This window comes from Lepeophtheirus salmonis, chromosome Z (genome assembly GCF_016086655.4).
Source record: "Lepeophtheirus salmonis chromosome Z, UVic_Lsal_1.4, whole genome shotgun sequence".
NCBI lineage: Eukaryota > Metazoa > Arthropoda > Copepoda > Siphonostomatoida > Caligidae > Lepeophtheirus > Lepeophtheirus salmonis.
In genome coordinates, this window is record NC_092584.1 from 22,626,273 (window position 1) to 22,643,056 (window position 16,784).

The 16,784-nt window shown below is 29.2% G+C and overlaps 2 protein-coding genes and 1 long non-coding RNA gene across 5 annotated transcripts; 1 reads left to right on the forward strand and 2 right to left on the reverse strand.

Moving 5' to 3' along the window:
* The first annotated feature begins 737 nt into the window (after positions 1-737).
* Positions 738-2,812, forward strand: LOC121130214 (uncharacterized). 2 transcript variants are annotated; one of them, XM_040725976.2, is made up of 2 exons: positions 738-1,032; positions 1,120-2,812. In XM_040725976.2, the coding sequence occupies exon 2, from the start codon at positions 1,344-1,346 to the stop codon at positions 2,364-2,366; it is 1,023 nt and encodes a 340-aa protein (XP_040581910.1). In that variant the 5' UTR covers positions 738-1,032; positions 1,120-1,343; the 3' UTR covers positions 2,367-2,812. The 2 variants fall into 2 exon arrangements, with proteins under 2 accessions (XP_040581910.1, XP_040581909.1); XM_040725975.2 differs by having other exon boundaries at positions 1,274-2,812.
* A 3,275-nt stretch (positions 2,813-6,087) lies between these two features.
* Positions 6,088-8,002, reverse strand: LOC121130226 (uncharacterized). Its single transcript, XR_005868637.2, has 2 exons — positions 6,433-8,002; positions 6,088-6,378 (listed from the first exon to the last, which is right to left on the reverse strand). It is a non-coding gene; the product is annotated as an uncharacterized lncRNA (long non-coding RNA).
* A 3,099-nt stretch (positions 8,003-11,101) lies between these two features.
* LOC121130216 (uncharacterized) lies at positions 11,102-13,106 on the reverse strand. 2 transcript variants are annotated; one of them, XM_071893653.1, is made up of 3 exons: positions 12,997-13,106; positions 12,771-12,927; positions 11,102-12,429 (listed from the first exon to the last, which is right to left on the reverse strand). In XM_071893653.1, exon 3 carries the CDS (start codon positions 12,411-12,413, stop codon positions 11,430-11,432), a length of 984 nt encoding a protein of 327 aa, XP_071749754.1. In that variant the 5' UTR covers positions 12,414-12,429; positions 12,771-12,927; positions 12,997-13,106; the 3' UTR covers positions 11,102-11,429. The 2 variants fall into 2 exon arrangements, with proteins under 2 accessions (XP_071749754.1, XP_040581913.1); XM_040725979.2 differs by having other exon boundaries at positions 11,102-12,927.
* Positions 13,107-16,784: the final 3,678 nt, after the last annotated feature.

Genomic DNA, 16,784 nt, shown 5'->3' on the forward strand with positions numbered 1-16,784 from the left:
AAGACTTTGTATTCACTATTTTCCCTACTCTTCCGTTCACCTCATGGTGTTTTGAATGTGTAAAGCTGATGTTTCCTCTCCTGGACGGCCTTATAGCTCCTGATCGTCCACTGGATTATGGTGCACTTCTTAATACCATTTTTACAAATATGTGAAAATAAAGAGAACCATCTGAACATGGTTTCGATAGGAGGAATTACTAGTCCAAGCTAGCTAATGTTACATGAAATTAAATAAAATATGATTATAAGATAACCGTCAATTAAAAAGCATACTTCGCGAGAGTCTATCTACAAGAAAAACTTTTAAACTATCTTCATCATCAAATATAACTAATTGTTTTAATTATGTTAATTAAATATATATATATATATGTAAAGACGTCGTATACAATTTTTTAATAACTAGGGATGTAAAAATTGTCCAAATCCTCGTGAACGTACCTTAAAAATGTAATGTAATTAAAGTGTTCATAATCTGCAAAATATTAGTGCTCTCAATGATTATTTTTCCTCATTTTTAATCATTTAAACGTATTAGTGATTATGAAGGAATATTATACTTTATTTATTGATCATTTTCAGTAGATATTATGTCGTCTATCAAAGTTACTAACATATTATTTTCATCTTTTTAATTTACACTCGCGAGGATTTAGACAATTTTCCCGTCTTTGTTAATAACTCTTCTCTTCTCTTTTTATGTTTAGTTTTCCTCTTGCGTACACAGGAAAAAAGCTTGCTCTATAGTTGTCCTTGGTTACAGTCAGCGAGTGAAAATGATGTATGCTGATAATCGTCATAAGCATTTTTTAGCTAGCCCGTTTTTTGGGGATGGCAGTCTGTAGTGTGTTTTTTCTTGTCCTAAGCTGTAATCATTATTATTTTATTCCTGAGGAGTGAACTTCCATTCTCTACCACAAACATCAACATAAAGCTATTATTGATATAAACGAAACCGGATCGAACATTTGGTTGTGCTTATAGAAGACGGAGAGTCACCCTGAGGATTTGTTGTTGGGGAGTATTAATTGTAAGTCCATATTGGATTCTGAGTAGAATCGACATCGGAGTAATTCTTGAAAATTTCTTTTTTTTTCTTTTTACCCCTTCGTCAAAGCTACTTGTAGTTGTAGCCTATTTAATTTGACGTCATGACAGCTAAGCTACTCTCCTCCCAAATATTATTCAAATTGTCAAGATTACCATGTTGATTTTCGATCTCTTTGTTCTAACATGTCCAAATTGCTAACGATTTTCATCACTACTTCCAGTGAATAGGTGACCTTTTTGTAGTCTAATTCTGTGTTTCTCGTACGACGTTCGTATTATTAAACAATTATAATGTGCACTAGTGCTTATACAACCTTGGAAGACTTAAAAAACGAAATTGAAGGAGCTCCTGAGAAGATCAAAAAATTCGAATGTAGTTACTGCCCTATATCTTTTAAACGTTATGGGGACTTGAGAAGGCATATTGAAGGTGTTCATTTTAAAATAAAAAAATTCCAATGTTGTTTTTGCTCCAGTTCTTTTACAAACTCTGGAAACTTGAAGATTCATATTGAAGGTGTTCATGAGAAAATAAAAAAATTTCAATGTAGTTACTGCTCCAGTTCTTTTACACGCTCTGGAAACTTAAAGACTCATATTGATGGTGTTCACTTAAAAATAAAAAACTTCCAGTGTAGTTACTGCTCTAGTTCTTTTACACAATCTGCAAGCTTGAGGATTCATATTGAAGGTGTTCATGAGAAGATTAAAAAATTTCATTGTACTTACTGCACTAGTTCTTTTACAAACTCTGGACACTTAAAGACCCATATTGAAGGTGTTCATGAGAAGATAAAAAAATTCAAATGTACTTACTGTCCTAGTTCTTTTACACAATCTGGAAGCTTGAAAACGCATATAAATGGTGCTCATGAGAAGATAAAAAAATTCAATTGTACTTACTGCTCTAGTTCTTTTGTAAACTCTGGAAGCTTGAAGACTCATATTAATAGCGTTCATGAGAAGACTAATAAACTCAAATGTAGTTACTGCTCTAGTACGTTTACACTCTCTGGAAATTTGAAGAAGCATATCGAAGGTGTCCATGAGAAGATTAAAAAATTCCAATGTAGTTACTGCTCTAGTTCTTTTACACGATTAGGAGGCTTGAATAGACATATTGAAGGTGTTCATGAGAAGATAAAAAATTTCCAATGTAGTTACTGCTCTATATCTTTCACACAAAAAGCACACTTGAAGATTCATATTGAAAATATTCATGAGAAGATTAAAAAATTCCAATGTGGTTCCTGCTTTAGTTCTTTTACACGAATAGGAGGCTTGAAGATGCATCATAAGACTCACCATAGTTAGACATACACACGTGCAACTTTTTTAAGATAGTGAAATATATCTTTATACATACGATTGTTGTAGGAAAATATTTTTTCATTTTTTCTAATATATATTTATTTATTATTTAAAATGCATTTATATTTCCTTTTCGCTTCAATGATAATGAAGTTTGTACTATGTTCCAAGTGGATATCCCATTGTTTGTATATTTCCTAATTAACTAAAAATATAATAAACATTATTTTTAAAAAATAAAAATTTATATCATAATAATTGAATATTCAAAACTGAATAGAATAACTAATAAGATATCATATTCTACAATGGCTTTTGCGGCATAAGAAGACTTCTATTTGTAATCAAAGTTATCAATTCATTGAAAACCTTAAAAAACGGATTTTAAATGATAAATCTTATGTATTAATTCCTCAAATAAACAATTTGCTTCATTTTATTAAAATAAATATTTTTTTGATTTTATTTAATAGTCCTTAAATGAATGGTGAGCCTTCAAATACTAATAGTTGTTTTACAGTTCTTTTGAGCGCAAGTTTTGGTTTTCATTCAAGTTTTGATTACGAATCCGAGTCTTTAATTCTTCTAGTTTTTGAAAAAATTATTTACTGAACATGGAAGCTACAAAGGTTTTAAAAAATATTTCTTTACAATTACTTGGATTCATTTCTGTTTTGGTTCTATATTCCAATGAAGGTTTTTAGTCGTTCTTAGATTTGTGCACGATTTTGGGTGGAAGTTTTTAAATATTTTGTTTGGCATTTAATGCTTTTAAAATTCCGTTAAGTTTTTTATTATACTTTTTCACCTTCTCTATTGAATAATTATAAACATATCAATAATCGCGAATTTAAAACATATTTAAGTAATTCGTATTGATTTACTGCTTTACAAAAGTATTTTAATATACACACAAATAAAAAATATATAAGAAGCTCAATAAATATTCACTACTTAGTAGTATTTAACTATTTCATTCATCATATTAGATATCTGTTTACAATGCATCGGTGAACATTTTCAAATATATTCTTATAGATTGTTAAGGAAATTTCGACTGTTGAATATTCAAGAAGAACGAAAAACAATTAGTATTTAGAGATGGTAAAATGATATAGCCAATTTTTTTTTAAAGATCGTTATCGTTTAAAATTTAGCTAATCCCTCTTAATCTTAGGTTTTAAAATAGTTCCATCAATTTCTTGTAATAAAATATTTGATGAATCATCATAATCACTTTCCTTGGTGCACTTTATTTCCCTAAATTATGAAATTGTTGACATATTGTAGAAATAACGAGGAGAATCTTCTCTCTAATCTTTTAAAATATTCAAACAAGTGATCAAATAAACTTAAATCGACTAATTTGAAATGAATCACAAGTCACACCCCATGGATTACAAAATAGATGAATGAATTTCAAGATACAAAAATATATTTATAATGACCATCCTAATATCATTGTATATGTATTAAACATCACATACATATTTTAATTATTAATTAATTTTAATTAATAAAAAAATGTTTATTATATTATTTATTAACATTTTACATTAGTGACATTGTTCATATTAAAAGCTGAAACATTTTATTGATTAATTAAGTATATTTTATTTAAAATTAAATGATCATTATGAATTATTAATAAAAATATGGAAATTTTAAGAATTAAGCTATCAAAAAGTGATTGTGTCTCTTCAAGGATAAATGTTTAAATGCATTTACATTCAGTTCCAACTGGTAATGTGCCCGAGCTATTGGAAGGATTTGTTTGAAACCATGTCCAAAAAGATAACATATATTAACTTGATTTTATTAATTTATAAACATTAATTCTTGAAGCAATACATCAGAAAACACCTAGATAACATATATTAACTTGATTTTATTAATTTTATAAAAATGTATGTATTCCATAGTCAGTTGAAATATCATATATGTAATTCTTTTGATGCATGACTATATATATTGATGTTTCTTCATCCCAGTCTTTTATTTTGAATTTGAGTAATTCTTTTATACCATTTACATTTCAAATATGTGTACCACGCCTACCTACTCATCTAGCATTTATTCCTATGATTGTAAAAGTAATAAAGTAAATCCTTAAATAGCACAAATATGTTAAGTAGGTACTGAAATTTTGTCAGGTAATAGGTGGAGTTTAAATTGACTTGTATAAAGTGTAAAAATGGATTAAAAGTACCAATTTGGAAATATAAACGATTAATTATCTGTCATATGAATAATTGTACTATTTTTATTACATAGACATTCCTAAAGGACTCTAGGTACCTTCAGAAATTCTTATCTCCTTTTTTTGTGAGGTAAAAGTGCCCCCTTACAATCTCTTTAATATACCTACTATTAATTGCACAGACCTTTTTATTCAACCATTCTTTTTAAAATCCTACCTTATTGGCTATTTTTCTTCTATTGTATGACTTCTCATAGTACATTCTTATCAAAAAAATGATGCTTAACTTTAGGAGGTTTTTTAATTTTGACTTAACATGTGACTATATCGAGACTCGAAGTATCTTGACCTTATTATACGTTTTAACAAAAGAGAGTTAATTGTACAAAGTCAATTAATGTTTGCCATAGAGATACAATTCATATTTTGTATTTCTATGATTTTTAACCGTATAAAATAGTAATAATTCTCCCTTCTTTTGTGAGACAGTACTTTTTCATCCAAATATTGGTAGAACCATTGGACATACATTTTCATTATATATCAATTATTATTAACACTTACTTTAAAGAAAGAGAACAAGAGGGATACAGTATGCTGCATTTTTGTCATGCAAATTGATAATTTGACCAAAATATACAACGATCAAATTGATACACTTCCTCACTGTCAACATCAAGAATTCATAGAAAATATAGGTCTTCCGCTATTAGTTTGAAAATATGATAATATTCTTTTGGATTTTTTTGTTGAAGATATAATTTTTATTATAATTTATGAATATATATATATATATAAAACCCACTATACTTCGATGTCTTGTAACTACTACGGCATTCTGGAGCAAAACAAAGACACTTATTAATTAAACTTTAACTAATGAGAGTATTTAACAAAAATCTTGCGTTTTTACTAGATACCTACATATTTAGAAGTATATAATTGGAATAAGCGTAAATCGTAGTAAATTAATCAAATATATTATAAGGCTAACCAATTAAGAAAAAATAAAAATATAAACTTAAATACATATTTGCATTAAACCATTATTTACAATTCATAAATAAGAAAATAATTTAAATTGTTAATGTCATATTAATATGCTTTAATATTTTTTTATTATTATTATGCTTCATAATCTATTATTTAGTGTTAATAAATAATGAAGTAATCTTTCTGATATAAAGTTTTCTTACATCCTAAACATTTAGTATGGCCCGTAATTTATTTTGAATATTGATTTGGAGATCCTAAATCCTCGCCATGGAATTATAATTATATATAATCACAAGTGATTAGTAACTTAGAAAATGACTTCCAACTCAATAACTTTTGAAATAGATTAAACAAAATTCATATTTTCCAAAATAACTCTACTGAAGTTATATGATCACTGACAATTTATTAACATATTTATCAACTAAAAACTATTTATACATATATGTAGGTAATAGGAGAGCTAAATATGTTTTGCGACATTGCTGTAAAGATATCTAGAAAAGAGGACCACAATAAATTCATGGGACACGAACGTCTTCTATTTTTTTTACTTCCAATGATAGGATATATTCGCAAGTAATAATGGAATCGTAAGGGAGGATAAAGTGTTAGAATTACAGAAATAATACAGCCTTATAAATAGACTCAGTATCATAGATATGAGTCGTTAGTTTGTTATGTACATTTATGGCATTTAATGATTCAAATGAATGGAAGAGTTTTCTAAGAATATTAGGAGACGAAATGAAGAGATGCCGATGAAGGATTATAAGTCTCTTTGTTCCTCACATTACATTTAATTCCAATATTACTCCTCTTGATTAAAAATATCATCAGTTATTATAGAAGTATACAACGATTCCATACAACCTCTAGAGGGACGAATGTTTATTTGAATCAATGGATGATGAAGTAACAGATTTTGACGTTAAAGAACATCTGCAAAATGACTGATACTTCCATTAAATGAGATGACGATCCATCGAGTAAGGCTCAAGGACCTTTTCTAAAGAGATGAGATCTCTGAACATGATGGATATACCAAGGACATAAACATATAGGAGTTAAATGGAACTATGAGCTGACTAAGATCCATATATTAGGATGTTTCATGAAAAAGATCCATCCAAATCATCCTTATTGTCTTATAAGTAATTAATTTGATGACTAAAGTGTATCACAAAAACTGTTTTCAATCATTTTATTTCTTCCTCCTTCACCCGATGAAGTAGTTTGTTGTATAAGGTTTCGTGTAATTTCTTATTCTCTCTTGCTTTGATACATATCCCAACAACAGCTCAAGTCTTTTCGAGACGATAACAACAATAACACCTACAGTTGTGTCAGTCCATATTTAGGCTCAAGATTGCATCCTCGGTCACGTCATATCAGTCCTAAAACTTGAAAATTTCGGTCTATGATCTTTATTTCTACTTTTTCGAAAGACCTAAAGTACAAGTCCTAAGATTTGACTGGACCGAATATATAAGGACTGTCACAACACACATAGCAGCTTCATCAATAAAAACTTGGCGCTAAATATTATATGATTTAAGGCTTTATTTTATACGGATAATTTCATAGTCCTGGTCAATGATGCTAATTAGTAATTGACTTACAAATAGTAATCGTAAGCATTTTGTATATATATTTAGTTCACGCAACCAGGAGAGCGAATTTTCTATTATTGATATAATCAAAACCAGATTAGACATTTACTTGCAGACAAAAAAAAAGACGGAAAGTAATACAAAGGATTTGTTGAAGAGTTATTGATTCAGAACAAAATTGAGGATAAGCATCAGAGTAATTCTTACCTTTGTCAATTTATATCCCTACTAACAGTCTGAGTGCACCGGACTCTTTTTTAGTCTAGCTCTGTGTTCCTCTTTAGAAGTCCCTTGTTATTAGAAAAGTGTTGTTATTGTAAAATTCAAAAGTGTTTTACTTATTCAATACACTTTGAAGACTTGGAGATGGATATTGAATGTGTCAAGGAGAAGGTTAAAAAATTCTAATTTAGTTAGTGCTCCAGTTCTATTACACGCTCTGGATAACTTGGGCAGCATATTGAAGGTGTTCATTTTACAATAAATAATTCCAATTTTGCGACTGCTATAGTTCTTTTTGAAAAAACTCTGGAACCTTAAAGATGAATATTAAAAGTGTACATGAGAAGATCTAGTTCTGCTCTAGTTCTTTCACATTCTTGGGAAATTTGAAAAAAACATATTGAAACTCTTCATGAGAAGATTAAAACATTCCATTATGGTTTCTCCTTGATACCTTTTACACAATTAGGAAGCTTGATGATACATCATAAGACTCATTATAATTAGACATGCACAAGTGCAAATTTTCTAAGATAGGGAAATATATTTATAATCATAACTAAATTAGGACTAATTTTATTGATATACAAATGTTTTATATGATTCTACTAAGATGTTAAGAATACCAGTTTTTGATTAAAGTCGTCGTCTCCTTTACTCTTAACAATGACACTGGATTGACATGATGATTCTCTTCCTGATACTACTATTAAATAAAATAAGAGACTGAATGTTACTAATGTAAATATATATTTATCCAGGGAAAACTACTAGACCACATAATTATTTTTTATATGTATCTTTTTTGAAATTAAGCATTGAATATTTTTCTATATTATAAGATATGAAAATTCTAATCACTATGAATGATGAATAAGTTCGTTTTTATCATTTTTCAGCCTAAAAGTGTCCTTTATGGGTGTGCCCACACCTTTGGGCCTAAGAAGTTGAAACTTTATAAGGTTTTCTCTTTTAAATCTGACCAGGTTAAGACGGATAGGGGGTGGGGGTCATATAAAGTAGACTTATTCCAAAACCAAAATATGGTTTTTTGGAGCTCAAGGACACTAGATTGAGTTATAAATCAAAAAGTGACTGGTGTTTCAAAAAAAACTATACGAATACGAACGTTTTCTATGTTTACTCAAAACCAGAAAAGTTATTGGCAAAAAAGAAAAAAAAAAATTTCAGGTGCAAAAAAATCCAAGAAGACGATATAATCTTGGATTTGTAGATAAGATAAATTTTGTAGAAATTTGTCGAGATATTCATTTGCTTATAAATTTGACATATAAACATTCATATTTAACTAAAATATCAGTCATTTTCTGAATAATTCTTCATTTTCTCCCCTTTTTTTTCATCAAACGTCAATTTTCGATTTATACGAAGATTCTTCCTATCCTACAAAACGATGCATTTTGGACATAATATTTTAACCCTCAACATTTTTGAATTTCCTGAATATTTTATTAAATAATTGTCGAAATATTTGCGAAAATGAACCAGTTATCGAGAGTAATTTTTTCGACGGTATTATTCACTATAACTTTTTTATTTTTGCAAGTACGAAAAAACTATTGGTAGGTCTATGTTCCTCATAACTCATTTTTCTGTAAAATTAGTGCAAAACAGTCTTTTAGATTTGGCAATTTTTAGAGAAAAATAAAGGATGGACATCTCATCTACACAACTTTTTTGATACATGATGGGCTTATGTAATTTGAAGCTTATAACATTTTATTTTAAGTTCATAAGAATATGTACTTATATATATTATACAGGTGCTATGTTATTATAATACTTGCCCATACTGAAGGCATCTAAAAATTAAAAAGAAATAACAATGACCATTTTTAATGTGATATCCCGCTCCCTCCTTGGGGATAGCAACGCTGGATACCCTCTGCTAGTAATTCATAATTATAAATATAAAGAATTAAAAGAGACGAAATACCTTGAATTAAATGTAGGAAGTATGTGACTAGATATAATACGTTCTAGCTATCATTCATCCTTTTCTTAGTGATTATATTCTCCAATCAGTCCGAGAACTGATCCAATACTACTAATCCGCCATAATAATTACTTCGGGAATTAAATGTACTTCATTATTAAAAATGGCATTACTTTGATCCTTTTAAGCTCATGAATGAGGATTTAAAAAATCGATATAATGTTTCTCGTAGAGAACTAAATATTCTTTCTCTATCATATTTCCAATTGGTTCTTTTTCGGAATCAAATTTAAGAATTTTGTTCATTCAAATGAACTAATTACACATTAACAAGGGAATATTTCATATTATCGTTCACTCTCTATGTATATAATAATTTATAGAACTCCCTGAATGCCTAGATGAGAAGCTTATTTCAATGAGTTTTAATACTATCTTGAGGAGAACAAGCTCCAATCACGGAAACTGTTGTTATGAAAAACATCATTTTTGATAATAAATTCCACTAAGTGAACTCATATTAAACTAATTATTTAAATGGATGAATTTGTTCTTCAAAAATAAAGTATCAACTTTACTTCGTGTTTGTACAAAACTATTATCTAATAAGTTTCTTTCAATAATTAATTTATATGAAATATTAGCCTTCTATTGATGGATTCATAAAGTCGTGTGTATTTGCACAATGACTCAAATGGATTTGGAGTCGCATAATTCAAAAGGTTTGATTCAGAACGTAAGACACAAAATGTTATCCCAAACTATAAATTAAGAATAATTTATTCTTAGCTAGATTGGTGTATTTTTAATGAAATTTTTTATTTTAATTTATTATTTATGTCACTGAGAATTTAAATTTAATTTCTAGAGTATGATTACAATAGTTTCTTGAGGTTGGATTTATAATATTTAGAAATCCCGGCTCCGAATCTGCAGCTATTTTAAAATTTGCGACTCCTAACTATGGATAAATATTATCATTTTCTTTGTTTCAAACCGACTCAATGAGTAAATATATGTGGGGATTCATCACCTATAATTATTACTATATTGAAATTAGATGTACTTAGTTACTAAAAGTTATATTATTTTAATCCCTTTAAGCTCATGAATGGGCTATAAAATATATATTTATATAGGCTATAGTATCCTTATAGAATATCGATACTGTCTGACTGATGTTTCCAATTAACTTCGCCACCAAATGTTCATTCCAATGAATTTATTACCTTACTTATGCAACCTTAATGTGGGGAAATTTAATATTATTTTAATAAAATTTATTCTAATGCAAAATCCATTCAACCCCGTCCGTCAATATTTGCTACTTTAATAACCTGCTCAATTAAATGTAATTAGTTAAAATACATTTTGATCCTTCTAAACTCATTTATTGGGAATATGTGTAATCGATATAGTCTGTATCAAGTTTTCTATCCCTAAAATACAAAAAAATCATTGTTAAGAATTAATTACTCTATTATTCAAAGATCAATGGAGATATAATATTTAATAATATTTGAATGAATCTTACTAAATAATCTTATACATAACCTTAATTGACATTGACACTTTATTTTGCTAGGGCAAATTAATCACTTTAAATAATTAATTTACTGAATTTTGTAAATTTTCAAGTACTCTTGATTCAATTTTCTAATCAATTTGACATATCATTTTTTTCTTCATAGAATTTCATATTTAAATGATCTTAGGATGGTAATTATAAATATATTTTAGTATTTTAAAATCATTTCAATTTATTTATTTATCTTAAAAAAATTCTGTAATTATGTAATAATTGTAATTATTTATTTTAGAATCCATGGGTTGTGACTCATTTCAAGTAAGTAAATTTGAATTTATTCGATCACTTGTTGGAATATTATAATTTTATTTCTACGCTGGAAATTGTTAACAAAATAGGAACGTCCTTTTTGAACTTTAGAACGAACCAAACTATCTTTCAAGTGAAAAAGGAAATATAAATGCTTCTTAAATAAAATAGATATTTTCCTACTCAGTCTTATGTATAAATATATTATTTACTATCTTAGAAGAGTTGCATTTGTGTATGTCTACTTATGATGAGCATTATGATGCCTCATCAAGCTTCCTAATTGTGCAAAAGACATAAAGCAGGAAGCACAATGGAATTTTTTGATCTTCTCATGAACAGTTTCAATATGGATCTTCATGTTGGATTTTTGTGTAAAAGAAATAGAGCAGTAATTACATTGGAATTTTTTCTTCTTCTCATGAACACCTTCAATATGTCTTTTCAAGTGTCCAGAATTTGAAAAAGATCTAGAGCAGTAACTACATAGGAATGTTTTAAACTTCTCATGAACACTTTCAATATGTATTTTCAAGCTTCCATAATGTGTAAAAGAACAAGAGCAGTCACTACATTTGAATTTTTTTATCTTCTCATGAACACCTTTAATATGCCTCTTCAAGTCTCCAGAGCGTGTAAAAGAACTGGAACAGTGACTACATTGTAATTTTTTAATCTTCTCATGAATACCTTCAATATGCCCCTTCAAGCTTCCAGAGCGTGTAAAAGAACTAGAGCAGTAACTACATTGGAACTTCAGTATTTTCTTATGAACAACTTCAATATGCTCCTTCAAGTCTCCAAGACGTTTAAAAGAACTAGAGCAGTCATCACATTGGAATTTTTTCTTCTTCTCATGAACACCTTCAATGTGCCTCTTCAAGTCGCCAGAGCGTGTAAAAGAACTAAAACAGACACTACATTGGAATTTTCTCTTCTTCTCATGAACACTTTCAATATGCCTCTTCAAGTCTCCAGAGCGTGTAAAAGAGCTAGAGCAGTCACTACATTCGAATTTTCTATCCTTCTCATGAACACTTTTAATATGCATCTTCAAGTGTCCCTGTTGTTTAAAGGAACTAGAGCATTCACTACATTGGAAATTTCTCTTCTTCTCATGAACACTTTCAATATGTTTCTTCAAGTTTCCGGAGATTGTAAAAGAACTAGAGCAGAAGCTACATTGGAATTTATTTATATTCTCATGAACACCTTCAATATCCATCTTCAAGTACTCAAAGCTGGTAGAAAAAATTGAGCTAATTTGATTTTTTTAAATAACATTGTTCTTAAAGTTATTAAAAGGGACGTCGAATGAGCAAACAAAAAAATAAGACGTCGAAAATGGTAAGGTGCACTCATTGACTGGGTTTAGTTATGAAAATCGTTAAAATTTTGGGAATGTTAAAACCGAAAATAAAAATCTTCTGTAATGCTGTAAATTTATATATTTTTAAAAAGGGGAGCTTAGCTGTCATGGCTTTTCATTAGATCAGCAAAAGTCGTGTAGATGATGGGTTAGGAGGGAAGAAAATAGGCAATCTGATGTCAATCCTCAATCCTACTCTGAATCTGGACTTACAACTTTTAACTCTTCAGGGTTAATCTCTTTCTTCCTTGATTACACGCAAATGTTCAATCTGGTTTCGTTTATATCAATGATAGCTTGTATGATGTTGTATTTGTTTACTCCTCAGGAATTAGCTTAGGAAAATAAAATTCACTCTTCAGGTTGCCAACTAAAAAAAACAAAAACGGGCGAGTTACAAAATGTTTACGTTTAGCAATTAATAATTAGCATTACTGACTAGGGTTATATAAAGGGGACCATAGAGGGTATTGTATATCCTGCATGCTAGAGCCGAAGTATTTATTGTGGAATTTGTTATTTTTGTTATCGACAAGAAGACGTCAGCTGTTGTCAAGGTATTTATGCATAGACAGCATAGCATAAATATTGATATTAAATACTAGGACAATGAGTTCTAATACTATTTGGAGGGCCAAAGCTCTAATCACGCAATCTGTTGTGGAGAAAAACATCATTTTTGATGATCAATTCGACTTGGTGAACTCATATGAACTTTGTAGATAGTATTTATCTGGCTAACATAACCGAATATGATGCCTTGAATAAGCCTTTTGATTTTGACTCTTGTCTCTAGGGATATATAAATATATATTAATACTAGGGAAATCAAGTTTTCTAAAGTGCCCCCATTAGTATATTATTGAATCATTAGTAACACAGACGAATAATAGTTATTTAACTAATAATAGGAATGATTTTGAAATCTTTACTCGCCTAACAAGAATCTCAATAACGAAATAGCATTTGCAAGTCCAAAATAAAACCGAATTGATCAAATAATCGTAATATAATTTTGATACATTTTAAATATTGTCTTCAACTTACAATTATCTCATATGGACAACATTTAGTAATTTATTTAGTTCTGTAAAGATTACAGATTTACACATAATCACTTAATAGTTCCCAATAACTATTTATAAGCAATACAAACAAACATATCAAGAAAAGAGAGGCACATTATTCATTAAAGTCTAGAATAATCTTCCACTTGTTTTCCAATCACAAAAGGGACTCACAAGTAATAAAGAAATCACTAATCAGATGTGAGGCTTAAAGTGTCCAAGTTATATAAACATACATTTCTGCATTTGAGACTTGAAATAAACTTGAATGACATCTGAGGACTCGATGAAAATATTCAAAGACTTTGACTTTACTTCAGATTCGACGTGGACTTGGAGTATAATTACCTTTTCTCTAATTTAATTAATGATGTATCGTGAGATGCAGGAATGGAACCCACACTCCTAAATCTTTGGAGGCTATGGATGAAAGATATCTGTAAAAAGGATTAGACACCTACTAGAATTCAAGTGTGGACTCATTACATTTTTGAATAAGGACTTTGAAGACGACCTACTGGATAACAAATTCTCCCGTTATGGCGTATTAAAACAATGCAAAAAAAAAAAAATAGAGTTCCATGAATCTTTATAACAGAAACGCACTCTTTAATCTTGCGAAAGATGAAGTACAAATTGATCATCTTTCGGAGCAAGATGCAATAAATAATTGGAATTATTAAATGAACAAATTTGCCCGTTTCACTCCTCTCATCAACTCAACAGTTTGTTAAGACATCCAATTAAAGTTGTTTTTAGAGCAAGAGCATAGTTTTAATCCTTATTAAAATCATATGAAGTTTCCGGTGTCAAAGTTTGTGTAGATTAATATTGTAAGTTCAAATAAAGTTAGGATTATTGATGTCATAGATTGAAAGTTATTCTTGGGTAGGAAGACTATAAATTGAGAAATTGATTTCTTCTAATGTGTCTCGGATACCAATAAGTTAAAAAAGCGAATTTTGCTCTCTTCAACATCAATAAAGACAGACGAAGACTAATATAAACAATGGACCTTGTTTATAAGTGCTATATGCACAGTAAAATTATATGATGATTTTTAAATTGATGGAATTAATAGCTTAGATTTAATTTCATGGTTAAAAGATATGTCCCCTCTGTTAATGAGCAAGGAAAAAGGAAAAGCAAGAGACATAGTGGAGCAAATAGAACAATGAATAAACTGTCAAAGGTATCTTAAATTAATTATATTTGTCTAAATCAAAAAATTATTGTATTTAATATAATAATTATATCTATAACATTGTAGCAAGTAAATGAGCATTTCATTTCTGTGTTCAGGGTGTAACATTATTTATACTGCACTATTTTTTTTCTGTGGGATTTTTTATTAAAATCATATGGATATTAATTTTTAAACTGGAGTCTTGATTATATTTGTATTGATTTATATAATGCTAATAAATTGTTTTTTACATTATAGGTGTTGTTTTAATGAAGTCATAGACTTGTTCCAAGAACATAATCTCAATGAATAAAAAGATACCTCTTTTTGTTCCATGGCTTGTCTCCAAAACATGCAAAATATCAAAGATTTATTTATTGAAGGTTTTTTCCTCAGGAAAAACGAGGCTGTGTGATTACAATCTCCGTGCTTCATCCCTCTACATTACATAAATTCAAGTAAAGACCAAATATAGTTCTGCAACTTACAATAGGAAGGATTTATATAGGCCGAGGAGTAATAATTAATAGTGAATAAGTTCTAATCATAGAAAAAGAAATTAGGCTTTTAATTATAGATAAATTGAGCTACATAGTGAAGAAGTAGTTGAAGCCCTCTTGGCTCTGAAGTTGATACTTTACTTTTGAAGGACAAATTAATCAGTTTAAGCAAATAGTTTAATAATTTTTTGAACATTTAAGTTAGAAAACCCTTTAACTTACATCTACTTCGATTTTGAGTAATATACCTTAAGTCAATCCATGATTTCAAATATTAGCCCAAAATGGAAGAGTTGCTTAAAATACCACATGATGCTAACATAAAGTTACAAATACAAAAAAATATTATTGCTTTTTACTTGTACAAGCTACATATGAGTTTGCCAAGTCCAATTTCCACAAAAAAATAAAAAAATTTACCACCTAGGTTGCGTGATTTGAGCTTGTGCTCCTCCAGAGGGTATCATAACTCATTGGTATTATACCTTGATAAATACTCTGACAACTACTGACGTCCAGTCGATAAGAATAATAAAAACCTCATCAATCAACACTTCGCAACCCAGTCTATATATACATATTTTTCTATGGTCCCCTTGATATAGTCCATGTCTGTAATGTTAATTGGTAATTGCTAGTCGTAATCACTTTATATCTCGCCAGTTGTTTTTTTTTAGTTAGAAACCAGAAAAACGAATTTTCTTTTCTAACATACGATACAATTTGCAAGCTATTATTGACATAAACGAAACCGGATTGGACATTTGTTTGCACTCAAAGAAGACGAAGAGTAACCCAGGAGATGTTTTGCGGAGCTATTGATTCAGAGTGGAATTGAGGATCGGCATCGGAGTCATTCTTACCATTTTTCCTTCTTTCAACTTTTCATAGCTGTTAGTAGTTGTGGCTAATCTAATGTTATATATATCAAACATTCTTCGATTTTAGGATTACTATGCCAATTTCGGTCTCTTTGTTTTAACATGCCCGAAATGCAAACAATTTTCATCACTACTCCAAGTCTTTGAGTGCACCTTACTCTTTTTGCAGTCTAGTTTTGTGTTCCTCTTTCGAAGTCCTTAGTTATTAAAAAAGCAAAAGTGTTCTACTTCTTCAATACACTTTGAAGACTTGAAGATGGATATTGAAGATGTTCAGGAGACGATTAAAAAATTCCAATGTAATTACTGCTCTAGTTCTTTTACACGCTCTGGAGACTTGACAAGACATATTGAAGGTGTTCATTTTAAAATAAAAAAGTTCCAATGTTGTTACTGCTCTAGTTCTTTTACACGCTCTGGAAACTTGAAGACGCATATAGAAGGTGTTCATGAGAAGATTAAAAAATTCAAATGTAGTGACTGCTCTAGTTCATTTACACAATCTGGAAGTTTGAAAATGCATATTGAAAGTGTTCATGAGAAGATTAAAAAATTCCAATGTGATTCTTGCTCTAGTTCTTTTACAAACTCTA

Coding starts and splice junctions, on each gene's coding strand:
- LOC121130214 (XM_040725976.2), top strand. CDS start 1,344: ATGTGCACTAGTGCTTATACAACCTTGGAAGACTTAAAAAACGAAATT.
- LOC121130216 (XM_071893653.1), bottom strand. CDS start 12,413: ATGGATATTGAAGGTGTTCATGAGAATATAAATAAATTCCAATGTAGC.